This window comes from Hemicordylus capensis, chromosome 5 (genome assembly GCF_027244095.1).
Source record: "Hemicordylus capensis ecotype Gifberg chromosome 5, rHemCap1.1.pri, whole genome shotgun sequence".
NCBI lineage: Eukaryota > Metazoa > Chordata > Lepidosauria > Squamata > Cordylidae > Hemicordylus > Hemicordylus capensis.
In genome coordinates, this window is record NC_069661.1 from 238,982,716 (window position 1) to 238,997,427 (window position 14,712).

Below are 14,712 nucleotides of genomic sequence, written 5' to 3' on the forward strand. Positions count from 1 at the left end.
CCGGGTAGCAACAAGAGAGAGGGCATGCCCTCACCTCTTGCCTGTGGGCTTCTCAGAGGTACCTGGTGGACCACTGTGTGAAACAAGATACTGGACTGGATGGGCCTGATCCAGCAGGGCTAAGATCCCAGGCTAAGAGGTGGGCACCTAAGGTGGGCAGAGTGGCACCCAGCTGTTAAGTAGGCATGGAGTAGGGAGAGGGTGTCCCCATCTGTGTTGCTTCTATTTTTTTTCATTAGTGAGTGGAATGAGGTTGGTTCTGGGTGGCAGTATCAGGTAGGTGTGTGCACATATATATGCATTATTATGTGCCACTATAGATACAACATGCACACACAGAAATACTGAAGCACAGAAGTATAGTTTGCAATTCTGTTCTATTTATAAAATTATAAAATAAAATATAAAATATTTAATTCTATTTAGAAAATTGGGATATATAGCTTTATAGTGCGAAACTAAGTAAGCTAGTTTTTGGTTTTAAGCCGAACTTTTAATAGTCCATAAAGACAAAATTTATTCTGTCTGAACTTTTCTGAAAGTTACGTCTTCTTGATATAGTATTGGTTTTGACCTGTGCGTTAGGATCCTACTTGCTGTACTCTATTATCTTCTCTGCTACTTATCAAAATTTGATAATTCTTGGGGAATAGTGCTAGATTTCCTCAGTAGACAAGATCTGGAATAAATGGGGATCACATACAGAACAAAAACCTTCAAGTAATTAACTTGGAAATATATTTATAGCTGTTTTCATTACTTAAACATGAATCTTCAATAGAGTCTTTTCTTTTTCAGAAAAATTCTGAATATCACATTTTAACTATTGTTCTCAGCAGAGTTCTAACACTCAGTGATCTCAGTAATAGATAAAATATGTTCAGAATTTTTCTGAAAAAGAAAAAAAGACTCTATTGAAGATTCATGTTTAAGTAATAAAAACAGCTATAAATATATTTGAACTTGGATTTCGCCAGTCTAATCCAGCACACTAACCACTGCATTCTGGCTCAGAGTTCTTTTTTGTTGGTTAGTAGTATTCATTTTTAGCCTGCTTTCCAGTAGGCTTATGAGATCACTTGGCATTGTGTGTGTGTCTGTGTGTGTCTGTGTCCTATCAGCTTTGCAATGCCTAGAACAATATGAACCAAATTGGGTACAGTTGTGTAGGAACACCTCAACAGCATAGTTTGTCATGATGTCATCCACCCTGACTCTAGATGGCAGACACGTGAACATTTGAGGCAGAATTGGGATAACTTGTGAACCACCTAATAGATTTGAACCAAATTTGCTACAAGTGTAGGGACAGATAGAGTGTAGTTTGTAATGATGTTGTCCACCCTGATTCAAGATGGTGGTTATGTGGATATTTGAGGTGCAAGTGGGAACCAATTTGGACCAAATTTTGGTATAGTTGTAGGGACACCTCAAACACATAGTTTGTGGTGATGTCATCCACCCCAATTCAAGATGCTGATGCATGAACATTTGAGGCACAAGTGGGTTAACTTGTGAACTACCTAACTGATTTGGACCAAATTGTAGGGGTAGTGAAAGGAAAGTAAGCAGATTTGTTTTACTAGAACAACTTGTTGAAATAATCAGGCAGAGAGAGCTGCCTTTGTGACTTCAGAATGCATTTACTCTCTGCAGAAGCCACCTTTTGTAACTGATCTATGCTTTACTTGTGATTTGTACATTGTGTGTGTGCACACTTGTGTGTTTATCCTTCTCTACAAACAACTGTAGACCAATTAATTATTTAAAATATTTATGCCCCCCCCCTCTAGTGCACTACTGCTCAGGGCAGCTCACAACAATAAGATAGATACAAGATACAATAAAAGTAATAAAATTAACTAAATTAAACAAAGTTGTTGGATTAAAAACCACAATCATTATTAGGTTCAAATTAAAGGTTATTTTAAAAGCTAACAATTGACAATTATAAAAAGCTAAAGAAACTACCAGATATAACAAAAAATAGCATTAAAAGCCTCCTTTAAAAAGTGTGTTTTAAGATTTTTTTTTAAAAACACTGAGGGAAGGAGCATGGCGAAGCTCTTCAGGGAGGTCGTTCCAAAGCCGAGGGACTACAACCAAAAAGGCCCTGTCTCTAGTCCCTGCCAACCAGATCTCTGTTGGTGGCAGGGGGGTCATGAGGAGGGACTGAGATGATGCGCGGAGGGCCCTGGCAGATTCATATGGGGGTATGCGGTCCGACAGGTACTACAAAACAACTTATGTTTTCCATATTTTCTCTGCTGATGAACAGTTGAGATTTGTGTGCATACATGTGTGTTTGTATTTTGACCCCACTCATTAGCTACAAATCTGTATTTTGCTAGTTATTGCTAAGGCATCTGCCTAGTCCTGGCTCCATTTCCTCACCTGCCCACGATTGGCTTCACCTCTCACTACCTGTGGCTCCACCCATCAAGGCTTGTACAATCTCACTGGGGACATACGTGGAGTCTTTGGTACTGGAACAAGCTCATCTCAGAAGGTGTCTTCATCTAACCCCTGGCTCAAGAAGCCATGGAATGTAGAAGCAGACGAGGTGCTCTCATTAGGTTCAAGTAGCGAAAGTAGAGTCTGAGCAGCATTTGGGTCCAGACTTGCATCCATATCCACCCATCACCTGCCCTGCCTAGGCCCCTCTCCCCACCGGTCCCAGGAACCACCAGCCACCACTGCCTTCTTCTTCCTTCCCAGAGCCTTGTGGTCAGATGTATTATGTTCATAGCTGTGCCTGGCAGTGTCCTTGGTTCCTATATGGATGAACAAGAAAGGATAATCATCAGTGGGGTTTTTTTAGTCCTGGCAACCTCTCTGTCACATTCTGGATCTATACACGATAAGGGACTTAGTGATGCAGTTTCAGCAGTTACCAACTCAGCGGGCACATACTGTCCTAAGGCTGATGGCATCATGTATGGCTGTGAGGTATGCCATACTGTGAATGAGGAAACTGTAACTCTGGTACCTCGCAACGTTCTGCCCCAATACAGACAATCCACTCATGCATCTTATGGTGCTTGGGGATGTACTGGCAAGTTTGAAGTGGAGGACTGCGGAGATGAACTTGCAACAGGGCATACCATTCCAGGTTCCACAGACTACAGCATGGCTAACCACTGATATATCTCTCCTAGGCTGGAAGGGGGCACATTCAGGGGTTTATCAGACACAAGGAACATGGGCTCTGTGGCAGTGGAGTCTACGTATCAATTTCCTGGAACTCATGGTTGTATTTTTAGGGCTCAAGTTGTTCAAGCCTCAGCTGAGTGGCTGTGTTGTTCAGGTACAGCTAGACAACACAACTGCAATAGCTTACATAAACAGGCAAGGAGGGACTGTGTCCCGCTCATTGTGCCAGTTGAGTCAGCAGATATGGAACTGGTGTATCACACAATGGTTAGTCATTCAAGCGATACACATAAGAGGAGTAAACACCCTGGCAGATGCATTGAGCAGGACTTGGGTGTTGAGACAACCCAGTTGGTCCATGAATCTGGAATATCTCTTGCCAATATTTATGCTTGGGGTGCAACCGGAATAGACCTCTCTGCTACCAGGTAGAACAAGAAATCCCGGCATTACTGCTCAAGGGCAGGAATAGGTCTGGGAACAAAAGGGGGATGCCTTCTTGTATGCCTGGACTCAAGGATATTGCTACATACTTCTGCCTTACCTGCTGTTGAGCAGAGTGGTGGCCAAAATACTGCAGGACAGAGCACAATGCATTCTGGTCACTCTGTGGCCAAGGCAACCTTGGTTTCCTCAAGTGCTCAAACTGTTGAAGGGGATGTACCACAGGTTACCACAATATGTGGATCTCCTCTCTCAAGAAGGGAGGTCAGGTGCTTCATCCAGATCTAGGGACCCTGCGGCCTAGAGAATAGACTTTTAACTAAGTTTTTGCAAAAGAATAGAAAAGCCTTCTCTAGGAGAAACTGTGCTTCTAAATGGAGACATTTCACAGTGTATGCAAGTTTGCATTGTTTCACACCACGTACTTCATCAATAAGACAGGTGCTACTTTATTTGACCAGTTTAAAGTACAATGGGCTGGCAAATGTTTCTATTAAAGTCCACTTGGCAGCCTTATCTTCTCGCCACAAGGGATAGTATGGGAAAACAATATTCTCACATCCTGAGTGTAAATGTTTTATGAAGGAAATTAATAACTTGCACCCACCAATACTTAGGCCAATTTACCAGTGGAGTTTGTCTTTGGTCCTTGCAGCATTGACTGAGAAGCCATTTGAGCCAGTGGCTACAGCCACGTTAAAGAATGTCATGCAAAAAAACAGCCTTCATGATTGCAGTGTGGTGTAGTGGTTAGAGTGCTGGACTAGGACCAGGGAGTCCCGAGTTCAAATCCCCATTCAGCCATGAAACTAGCTGGGTGACTCTGGGCCAGTCACTTCTCTCTCAGCCTAACCTACTTCACAGCGTTGTTGTGAGGAGAAACTCAAGTATGTAGTACATCGCTCTGGGCTCCTTGGAGGAAGAGCGGGATATAAATGTAATAATACTAATAATAATAATACACTGAATTATTTTACTTGGCTGGAATTTCCGAGGTATAGGAAAGCTTTTACTTTGGTTTGTTGTCACTGCTTATCCTCAGTGGTTCTAGAAGGGCGTTACAGAGGGGTTCCACTTGCTGATAGACTTTGCCCTTGTGGGCTGGATCAGGTCGAAAATATCGAACATGTTTTATTATTCTGCTTGTTCTATAATGATGTTCTTGAATATTTCATCACACCTTTGTTATGTAAATTCCCTGGTCAACAAGAGGGATTTTATTCCTTGTTGCTTTCGGACTCAGAGTTTGTAATTACATCTAATATTGCTAAATTCTGTGTTGCTGCCATAAATATACATCACTGGATGGTTAATAAGGAAATTTTATTGTGTTAATTTTTATTATTACTATGTTTCCAATATTGTTAACAATTTTAATTAATTTTAATTTTAACTGTTTTAATCATAAATACTTTATCTATCTATCTATTTATTTATTTTTATTATTAAAAAAATTATACCGCCCTTCCAAAAAGCTCAGGGTGGTTTGCATTAAAACACCATTAAAATCAATTAACAATTAAGACAGAAATTATAAAACTACATAAATTAATAATTAACAATTAAAACATCATAAAACACCAATTAAATAGCCAAAACAATTTATAAACAAGTTTTAAAAAGCTGAGAAAGCTTGGTTGAAGAGATGTGTTTTCAGAAGTTTCTTAAAAATTGCCAGAGATGGGGAGGATCGTATCTCAGCAAGGAGCGCATTCCACAATCTTGGGGCAGCAGCTGAGAAGGCCCATCTCTGTGTAGTCACCAAACAAGTTGGCGGCAATTGGAGACGGACCTCCTCAATGGGCGGTGGGGCACATAGTGAAGAAGACTTTCTCTTAAATACCCAGGGCCTAAGCCGTTTAGGGCTTTGTAAGTTATAACTAGCACTTTGTATTTTGCCCGGAAACCTATTGGCAGCCAGTGTAGCTCCATCAACAGAGGAGTAATGTGGTCTCTCCGAGATGACCCAGAGACCAACCTGGCTGCCGCATTCTGAACTAATTGAAGTATCCAAACTGTGTACAAAGGCAGCCCCATGTAGAGCGCATTACAGAAGTCAAGTCTGGAGGTTACCAACAAATGTACCACTGTTTTGATGTCATTGATCTCGAGAAACGGGCATAGCTGGTGTATCAGCCGGAGCTGATAGAAAGCACCCCTGGCCACCACCTCAAACTGAGAAACCAGGGAGAGGTGTGAATCCAGAAGTACTCCCAGACTGCAAACCTGTTCCTTTTGGGGAAGTTGGCCCCATCTAGAACAGGGAGATCAAAATCATTTCTAGAGTTCTGACCCCGCACAATAAGTACCTCCGTCTTATCAGCTTCAGTTTATTCTCCCTCATCCAGCCCAGTACTGCTTCCAGGCAGGCATTTAGGGAGGATATGCCATCTCCTGAAGAGGTTGACATGGAGAAGTAGATCTGGGTGTCCTCAGCGTACTGGTAACACCCAGCTCCAAATCCCCTGATGATCTCTCCCAGCGGTTTCATGTAGATGTTAAAAAGCATTGGAGAAAGTATGGAGCCTTGAGGGACACCATACTTAAGCTCAGATTTTGAAGAGCAACAATCTCCAATCGACAGCATCTGAAATCCGTCTGAGAGGTAGGAGCGGAACCACTGTAAAACAGTACCTCCCACCCCCAACACTCTCAGACGTTCCAGAAGGATACTGTGGTCGATAGTATTGAAAGCCGCCGAGAGGTCCAAAAGGACCAACAGAGTCACACTTCCTCGTCAATTCCCAATTGGAGATCATCCACCAGGCCAACCAAGGCCGTCTCCACCCCATAGCCCGCCTGAAAACCAGTTTGAAATGAGTCTAGATAATCAGTTTCCTCCAAGACCACCTGGAGCTGAGAGGACCCCAACCTCTCAATTACCTTGCCCAACCATGGGAGATTGGAAACAGGCCTATAATTGCTCAACTCTGAGGGATCTAATGCAGGCTTCTTTAGAAGAGGTCTAATAATTGCCTCCTTAAGACGAGGCATCCTGCCCTCCCTCAGAGAAGCATTTATGATTTCCACCAGGCCGCTTACAACAGCCTCCCTGCTAGATTGAACAAGCCGTGTTGGACAAGGATCAAGAGAACAAGTGGTAGGTCTCATCGCCTCAATCAGCTTGTCTCCACATCCTCAGGAGTCACAAACTGAAACTGATCCAGTCGAATCACATAAGAGGAATAGTTGGACACCTCCATTTCAGACATCAAATTAATTGTGGAGTCTCCATCTAAGTTGGCCCGAATCCAAGAGATTCTATCTGCGAAAAATTAAACACATCGCAGCGGGTAACTGATGATTCCAAATTCTGATTCAAGGGAGGGGGGACAGATACTAGTCCCCTCACAACCCTGAATAACTCCACCGGACATGAACTCGCAGAGGCAATACGGGCAGAAAAGAACCACTTCTTTGCCACACGTATTGCCTGAGCATAGCTCTTTAGATGTGCTCCATGTCGTAATCTGTCAGATTCTAGTCGAGCCTTTCTCCACTTGCGCTCCAGTTGCCTACCTTGCTGCTTCAGCCCCCGTAGATCTTCTGTATACCAAGGGGCCAATTTACTGCTGTATAACTGTAATCTTTTTCTTTTGTTTTGGCTTGTGGCCATAACATTAAAGATTCTACTACACGAAGGGTGAGCGAGTTAACCGCATTGCAGATGGACAAACCGTAAACTAGGTTCTTCCAAGACAAGGTTGTCCTCCATTTAGACCCGGAGTTCTGCCCAGAGATTATGTCGAACTTCCACCTAAACCAGGATACTGTACTCCCAGCTTTCTTTGGTAAACCAGAGACAAGGTTGGAAAGGGTGTTACATGTGCTAGATGTATGCGGGGCATTGCTGTTCTACATTAAGAGAACACATGAATTCCGTAAAACAAGACACTTTTTTGTGTCCTATAAGGGCAAGGTGGTTTTTTGTAGTTCAGAACAACTAGGCCTCTCTATAAAAGTCAACTGCTTGAATTTTTATATTCTTGTATATTGTTGTGAGTGTCATGTCCTGTGAACTTCAGTTCTTTGCTGACTCTTTGTATGTGTTTCTTCCAGGGTACTGTTTTTAGTTTGGATTCTGAAGAGGAAGAGGACCATGGAATTGTTGCCGAAGACAGCAATGATATCTGCATCCTAACTAGTGACAACTCGGGCCAGGTGAGCCCGCCCGATTCCCCCACAGTGACATCATCTTGGCAGTCAGAGAGCTTGCCTGTCTCTTTGTCAGCTAGTCAGAGCTGGCATACTGAGAGCTTGCCTGTGTCTTTGGGGCCGGAGTTGTGGCAACAAGTAGCTATGGATCCTGAAGAAGTGAAGAGTCTGGACAGCAATGGAGGTGGGGAAGAAAGGAGCGAAAACAATTCTTCAAACTCTGATATTGTACACGTTGAAAAGGAGGAGATACCCGAGGGGGTTGAAGAAACAGTCGCGCCAGAAGTAGCTCCGCAGACTGATGCTGCAAAGCTGGTTTCACCCGAAGTTCAGACTGCATTGCCAGTGATGGAATCGGAAGCTGAAACCGTATCTCTTGCAAAGCCAAGCCTTTCTGCACCTTCACTTACAGAACACCAGAAAGAGGGGAAAGCAGCAGAGCTACCGGAACCTGAAATTCCAGAGTTGAGGAAACCTGTCAAGATACCAGCTTCTCCCAAAGAAAAGGCTGCCTCCAAGCTTGAGAAAATCCTGCCCCCAGAAGCAGAAATAAAAGCAGGGAAGGAGAGCTATTCTGAAGAAAAGGAAGACAAGCCCCCTGCTGGAGAGGAGAAACCCATCCTGTTCCCAGAAGGCAAATCAATTCTACTATATGGGGGTGCAGCTGCAGTGGCCATCCTGGCTGTGGCAGTGGGTGTAGCACTGGCATTGAGGAAGAAGTAGTGGACTTTCCTCCTCAGGGAAGGCAGCACCTGGATCGACACTTGGCTGGACTGGCTGAGGGTTGTGATGCCTGCTGTTAATGGGGAATTCATATAACTTAAAGGGTGGTGGGGCAAGGGTACACGGTAAAGCTAAGTCTAGGGACAATCATGTTTTTAGTGGACTTGGACTGGATCTTCCCGATTAACATATGGGGTGCCATTTTGAAACCCCTGCACATGTACGTATCAAAGTCTAAATGAGGAAGGGATGCTTCTACACTGGAAACTGGAACTGAAAATTCCAGGGGAATGGAAGAGCTGGTTGTTATCCCTGGAGATTTTCCTTACATGGCTGCTGTTGCAGCTTCTTGGTTCCCCCTCCACCTCCTGAATGACAGGTGATTAGTGCTGTAGCACAAGGTTGGTCTCCCTTTTGTCTCAGCTTCCTCAGGTACTGCACTGCTCTTCTTGACCTTCCAGTTCCCTTTTAAACCCCAGTGGGGTAGTGCTTATTCAATACCTCTTTGCTGTATACGTGTCTGCCCAAATACTTCCTGAGGCTCAACCTTTTTTTAAAAAGCTGTCCCTTTGGTTAAGTTCTGTAACATTGAGTTGGAGGAAACTGTAATCTCCCATATAGTGTTGAATTTTAACACTGTTTCGGAAGAGGTAGATATTCATTGGTCACCCATGTGTATTTGTCATTTTGCTAATCTCAGCTACAGCTGTGATTCTCCCCCCCCCCCGGCCCCAATTTAATTCATTCTGCTTTACTGTTATCAAGGACACTCCTTTCATGTAAGATACCTGTATGTTTTTGAACAGAAAATTATAAATGCAAAAGGAAATGGAAATGCTACTTCTCAGCATTCATTAGTAAAAATTATTGTGAAGCTGAGAGTTGAATTGGTACGGCTTTTGAAATACAAATTTAAGCACGCAATTTTGTCTGTCTCTTCTTCTGTGTTCTGTTTTGCACAAGTTCAAGGGGGAATGCATTTAGCCTTAAATTGACCTTGACCACTGACTAATGAGCCAGATCCAAGGTCTTCAACAAAATTGATCCAAGGGGTTGAACTTGAACAGCACGCGGCTGTACTTGCCCGCTGCTTGCCAGTTCTTGGCTATTGGATGGATGTTCTGAAACCAGCAGTCTTGCACAGTTCATGGAAACTTCTAAGAGAAATTGCTTTGTGTATAAAATTATTTTTTAATCCAGGCAATTAGGCCCAGAGAAGAATAAAATCAGATCCCTTTTGGCCACCGTGAGTTTTTGTTTGAAATGAATTTAAATACTACTATACTGCCTGCTTGCCCTGCTCTTCAAGAGATTGTTTTGGTTTGTGTTTGGGCTAGAGAAAACTAGGTGGAAGTCACCTAAAATAACCTTTCTCCAAATGTTTATTAATCCCTGGTCTCAAACATAGTAGACACACTTAATGTGCTCCTGTCTTCTCTTCCCCATAGTTGGTTTCTCACCAAATAAAGCTGACTTTCCTTTTCCCTCAAGTTTTGGGGCCCTAATTTGCACAGCAATTTGATATCTCCTCATAGATTGTTCTGTGCAAGTATTAGTGTGGATTAGTGTTTTTCTCTTTATTGTTGCCATAGCTGCCTTTTCCTGCTACCTTCTGTAGATCAGATGATCAGGAAATTCCTAACAATCTCTAAAATCAGATATAGGATTTTCAGCTTTCCACTCATGTAAATGAAAATAACTATTTCATATGAATTACATGTAAATTCATCATGGCAATTTTGTTCTATCAATCCTTATGCAAACCATTGTGGTGTCCTTGGGCCAATGTCCTGACAAAATGGTCTCTTTGTTATGCTCTGTGCTTGTTGGCTTCCCTTGCCATAAAATCAGTGTTTATGGCTAACTTGCACTTACTGGCAAAGCAAGTGAGATTGCAACTTTGTTTCTTTTTAGGTGCTTGCTCATAAATAGCATATTCTCCCTTAGGCAGCACCACTATAGTGGTCCTAGCTAGTAAACTGCTGCAGATATCCTTAGTGTGCCTGTGACACAAGTATAGGTAGATAACTCAAAAGAAATTGAGAAGACAGGAGAGTCTACAGTCAAAGAATCTGACTGTAGCCTGACTTGAATTTCGTATTTTCCGCTTTTCAAAAATTGAGCCATTACTGCTTATTTAATATTGTGGTGATTTGGTAATCATATTCAAAAACTGTTCTTCATTGTTAATGCAATGGCTCAGTAGGGTTTTCATTTATACTGAACAGGAGTGATACTTTTAATGCTGTGCATTCACGTTTATCATAAAACCGTCTTCCCTTTTGGCTACAACAGTCTCTTTGTTTTGGATATCTAGGGATCCTTAGCTCTAGCACAGTAGTAGAGCCAAGTGCCATTCTAACAATTGGCAGCAGTATCTCTTAACACTTTTGGGGGCAGCCCAACTAGTGCAATGTGTTTCTTTTCCTATTAAACCAGCCTTAGGGCCACCTCACACACATTACATGGCAGCAAACCTTGGTTTACCCTGCACACTTTAGAGAGCCGCAACCAATGCCATCTCCCTTGTTCATGTAATATACAATATCTGCAAGTGATTGTATTCACATATTACATTTTAAAGTGTGTATGTAAAATGCATAACATGCACATCTAAAAGTGTGAGGTGGCGTTTAGCCATGTGGATATGTCTGTTTTGATTCAGCTATTCCAACAGAAAGGGCACTTTGCAATAATATGGTAGCCAGGAGTTGCTGATTAGGAGATTTGCATTGCTTTTCTAATGCTGTTTATCATGTATTTTTCAGAATAAAGTCCCTCAGTGTGCTCCAGTGGGCTTTAATTCTTGTCCTTGGTGTTAGATCTGCCTAACTTCTATTAGTGCATAAAAGTGGCTTTATGCAAAATAGTGAGCATGCTTTAGCTGTAGCTCCGAAAGATGCTCTGGCAAAGTCGGAAAACTCCCATGCTGCATAAACCATAGCTGTTATGTGACATTTGTGTAAAAGAGTTGTGCTGGCAGCTTCTAGCTCCTAGTAGTATTTAGTTGCTATTTCAGCAGACATCCATCTAAGCATCAGAAATGATGGCATCAACTACGCTCTCTGTAGTACTGGTGTGCAAAACACTCCAGTGTCTCGGAACCTGTTCAAAGCAGTGCGTTATAGGGGAAGAGATTTTCAGCACAGACAAGTGGGTAGTAAAGGTCTAGTTCTCAACAGACTTGATACTTAAGAGAGTAGAAGCAGATGTTGCATACTCTGTCTGAACTACTATACAACTCTTTTCCCCCATGACATACCCTCAAACTGTAGAACAGAAGTTAATATATTATCTGCTCTTGCCTATACTGCACCTTATAAGATAAACTATGGTTGGACTACTCTCTGTTAAGATGATTGACATTTAAAAACTCAATGTCAATCATCTTAACAGAGAGTAGTCCTGCACACTTCATGTGTTACAAGAAAGGTTCCCAGTTATCCACCATAAGCCGGAATTTTTCTGGAGGGGAGATGCATGATAGATCATTCCCTATAGGGAAGTAAGCCTAAGTATCCACAGAGCAGGGAGTTGCCAGATGTAGGTTTCTTGTCTATTTAGCACCATTTGTCTGTGTTCCACATAGTTATGGCAATGGGACAATGAAAGGAATTGTGAAGCTGTCTCTCGTAATGTAATGAAAATCATTTCTTTATGCAGCATCCAAAACAACATTAAAGCAACACAAACACTAAAAGTGAATTGTGAACTACTGCTTCCAACCATTGGCCACTTAGATGATCACAATATTTCCCCATGGGCTTCTAAAATGAGTAGGGCAAATATTCTGTTTGAAGGACTATTAGTCAAAACCCTGTCACTTGCCTTGCTGAGAAATAAAGTCAAATGTGTTTAGTTCAAAATAATTTGACTCCTTGACCAATGATACTGTTTGGAACCCCCAGACTATATGTTGAGGTTGTAGAGCTGCAAAAATTAAACACCCTGGAAAGCTATTTAAGGTAAATCGTGAGCATATCCTTAGTAGTACTTGCACCATATTGAAGAAAATGAGAGTAGGCATAAAGATGAGGTTTCAGAAAATATGCTGCATGTAGTCTGATTCTGTAACTTACATGTAGCTTATTTGCATGATCTACACTGGTTTATTTGATTTAGTCCAATTGGATATTTAATGTGCATCTTGATCAGGCTACATAATGTGACAGAACATTTGAGGCAGTAGTCCATACAATGGTAAGCAAGTCTCCCCAACTGTTCAGACCACCTTAGTCTATCTTTTGCAAGTTGGTCTCTGTTGTAGGGATGGAGCTGCCTTTAATGGGACAGCCTGTATCTTTTTGAGTTCTTAGTAACATAGCATGATGTGAGTTTTGGGTGGTATAGAGATTTGTTAAGTAACCCGGGCTGATTTATGTAGTTACTACCGAAAACCCTTCCTCTCTCATTGGCCATGTGCCTATTAGTAACTTGTCCCATACTGCCTGCATCGATCAAAAGCAATAGGATGCTGCTAGCAAACCAGCATCAACTACTCCTGGACTAGTACCGATGTGAAAGGATTGTTTTCTGGGGGAAGAGACATTCAGCACAAGGAGGTGGGTAATAACAGCTAAAGTTCAACTCTGCCCCATGTCACAAATGTGTAGTACAGCAAGTTCCCAAGTAACTAGATCTCTCTAACTAGCATCTACACCAGGCCTGCTTGACTTTGCCCCACCCCCTGCTGTGTTTGGACTCCAACTCCAGTAATTCCCAGCCCCAGTGGCCGATAGCCAGGGCTTATGGGAGTTGCAGGCCAACATCTGCAGAATGGCCAAAATTGAGCAGGTCTGGTCTACACCTATGACAGCTCCAAATGAGTTTTACTTAGGCTCTGGCCTGGCAGTGTAAATTGTGAGATTTAGTGTAGAGTTACTCAACCTTGCATCATTCATAGCTAGAGGCAAATTGCTTTCTGCTAGCATCTTTTAACTATGCTGTAGGAAGAGACTGTTGTACTCTAAAGGACTGTACTTTTCTGTTCTGGGTTGATTGCAGATAAATAAGCAGCAGTTACAGAGATGCAAAAAGGGGTGGGGGAGTGTAGCAAACTGATTAGCTTCTCCTGTAGCAGAGATGCAAAACAGAAGTAACCTATGTGCTAATTGGGTTAAAGGCTGCATTCATACAGAAGTAAAACCCATCTTTAAGCTAATCTTTCTTTGCATTTGAGGGAAAAGATTAAGCATCTACCAGAACAAAACAAACAGCTGACTTGCACCATTAGAGGAGTTTGAATGAGGTAGTGATTTGCAATGCTATATAGCAAGGGAGGCACCCATGCAAGTGTAGCACTTCCATAAATACTACTGAAAAGCCTATTGTGCCATTTCATGGGGGAAGGGGGAGAAATACTATTTCCAGTGTTAAAGGAATATTGCCAGCTATGTCATTACTGTGTTTCTAAACTGAAGGGGGTGTGTGCATTTTTTCCTTCCCTAATGGGACACTGCTGTAACACCATAGCCCCATTGTTTTTAATAAAAAAAAATCAATTTTGAAGGAAAAACAGCGTGAGCCATTTTTGTCTATGTAAACACACCATAAAACAAAGTTGTGAGGTGCCTGTATGGATACTCGTAAAACCTTGCTTCTATAAAAACTTCAAGCACAGCAGATGAGTGATCCCCCATCTTATCATAACAAGCAGGCACTTTTCATTAAACACAGATGCTATTCTAGTTCATATCCAAACTCGGCACTATTTCAAAGACAAATACTAGAGGAACTCTCCAGAGCAGCTTTTGAGACAATATTACTGCTGAAGAAGTATGTGCATAGACAACTTTACAGCTTGCCCGTTACCCTGCATGGATTCTAGAACTGTCAGTGAGCTGAGTGCTAACGGGACAGAATGAGATTTCAGCTTCCAACACATACATTCATCTCTTCCCCACACCCACCATAATGTTGCCACTTGGAGCTGCTGGTTTTACTTCTCCCCACAGGGAGATCTCGCCCCTTTAACAGGAACCATCTACCAGGTTTTTCCTGACAACCATTTACAACAGGCCTCCTGCAGCTTTAAGAAGCACAAGCAGCCACAACCAGAAACTAGATTACTTTGTTTTTAATTGTATGTAATTTGCTTTGAGAGTTACTGGTACATGTAATATTTGGTACTTAGTAGTTGGGCTGGGGCTTGCTTTTGCCTTCTCTACTATTTTAACTGGTGAAACATGTTTACTGCCTGTACAAGGGTCACTGATAGAAGAACTTAGGGAGAGACCA

At 42.2% G+C, this 14,712-nt stretch overlaps 1 protein-coding gene across 4 annotated transcripts in view; it reads left to right on the forward strand.

Annotated features, from left to right (window-relative positions):
• Positions 1-9,720, forward strand: part of BCL2L13 (BCL2 like 13) — an 80,136-nt gene extending 70,416 nt beyond the window's left edge. For all 4 annotated transcript variants that reach the window (XM_053251239.1, XM_053251240.1, XM_053251236.1 and 1 more), the window contains exon 7: positions 7,657-9,720. In XM_053251239.1, the coding sequence (XP_053107214.1) occupies positions 7,657-8,475 (819 nt within the window). In that variant the 3' untranslated portion in view covers positions 8,476-9,720. The remainder of the gene's footprint in view (positions 1-7,656) is intronic.
• Positions 9,721-14,712: the final 4,992 nt, after the last annotated feature.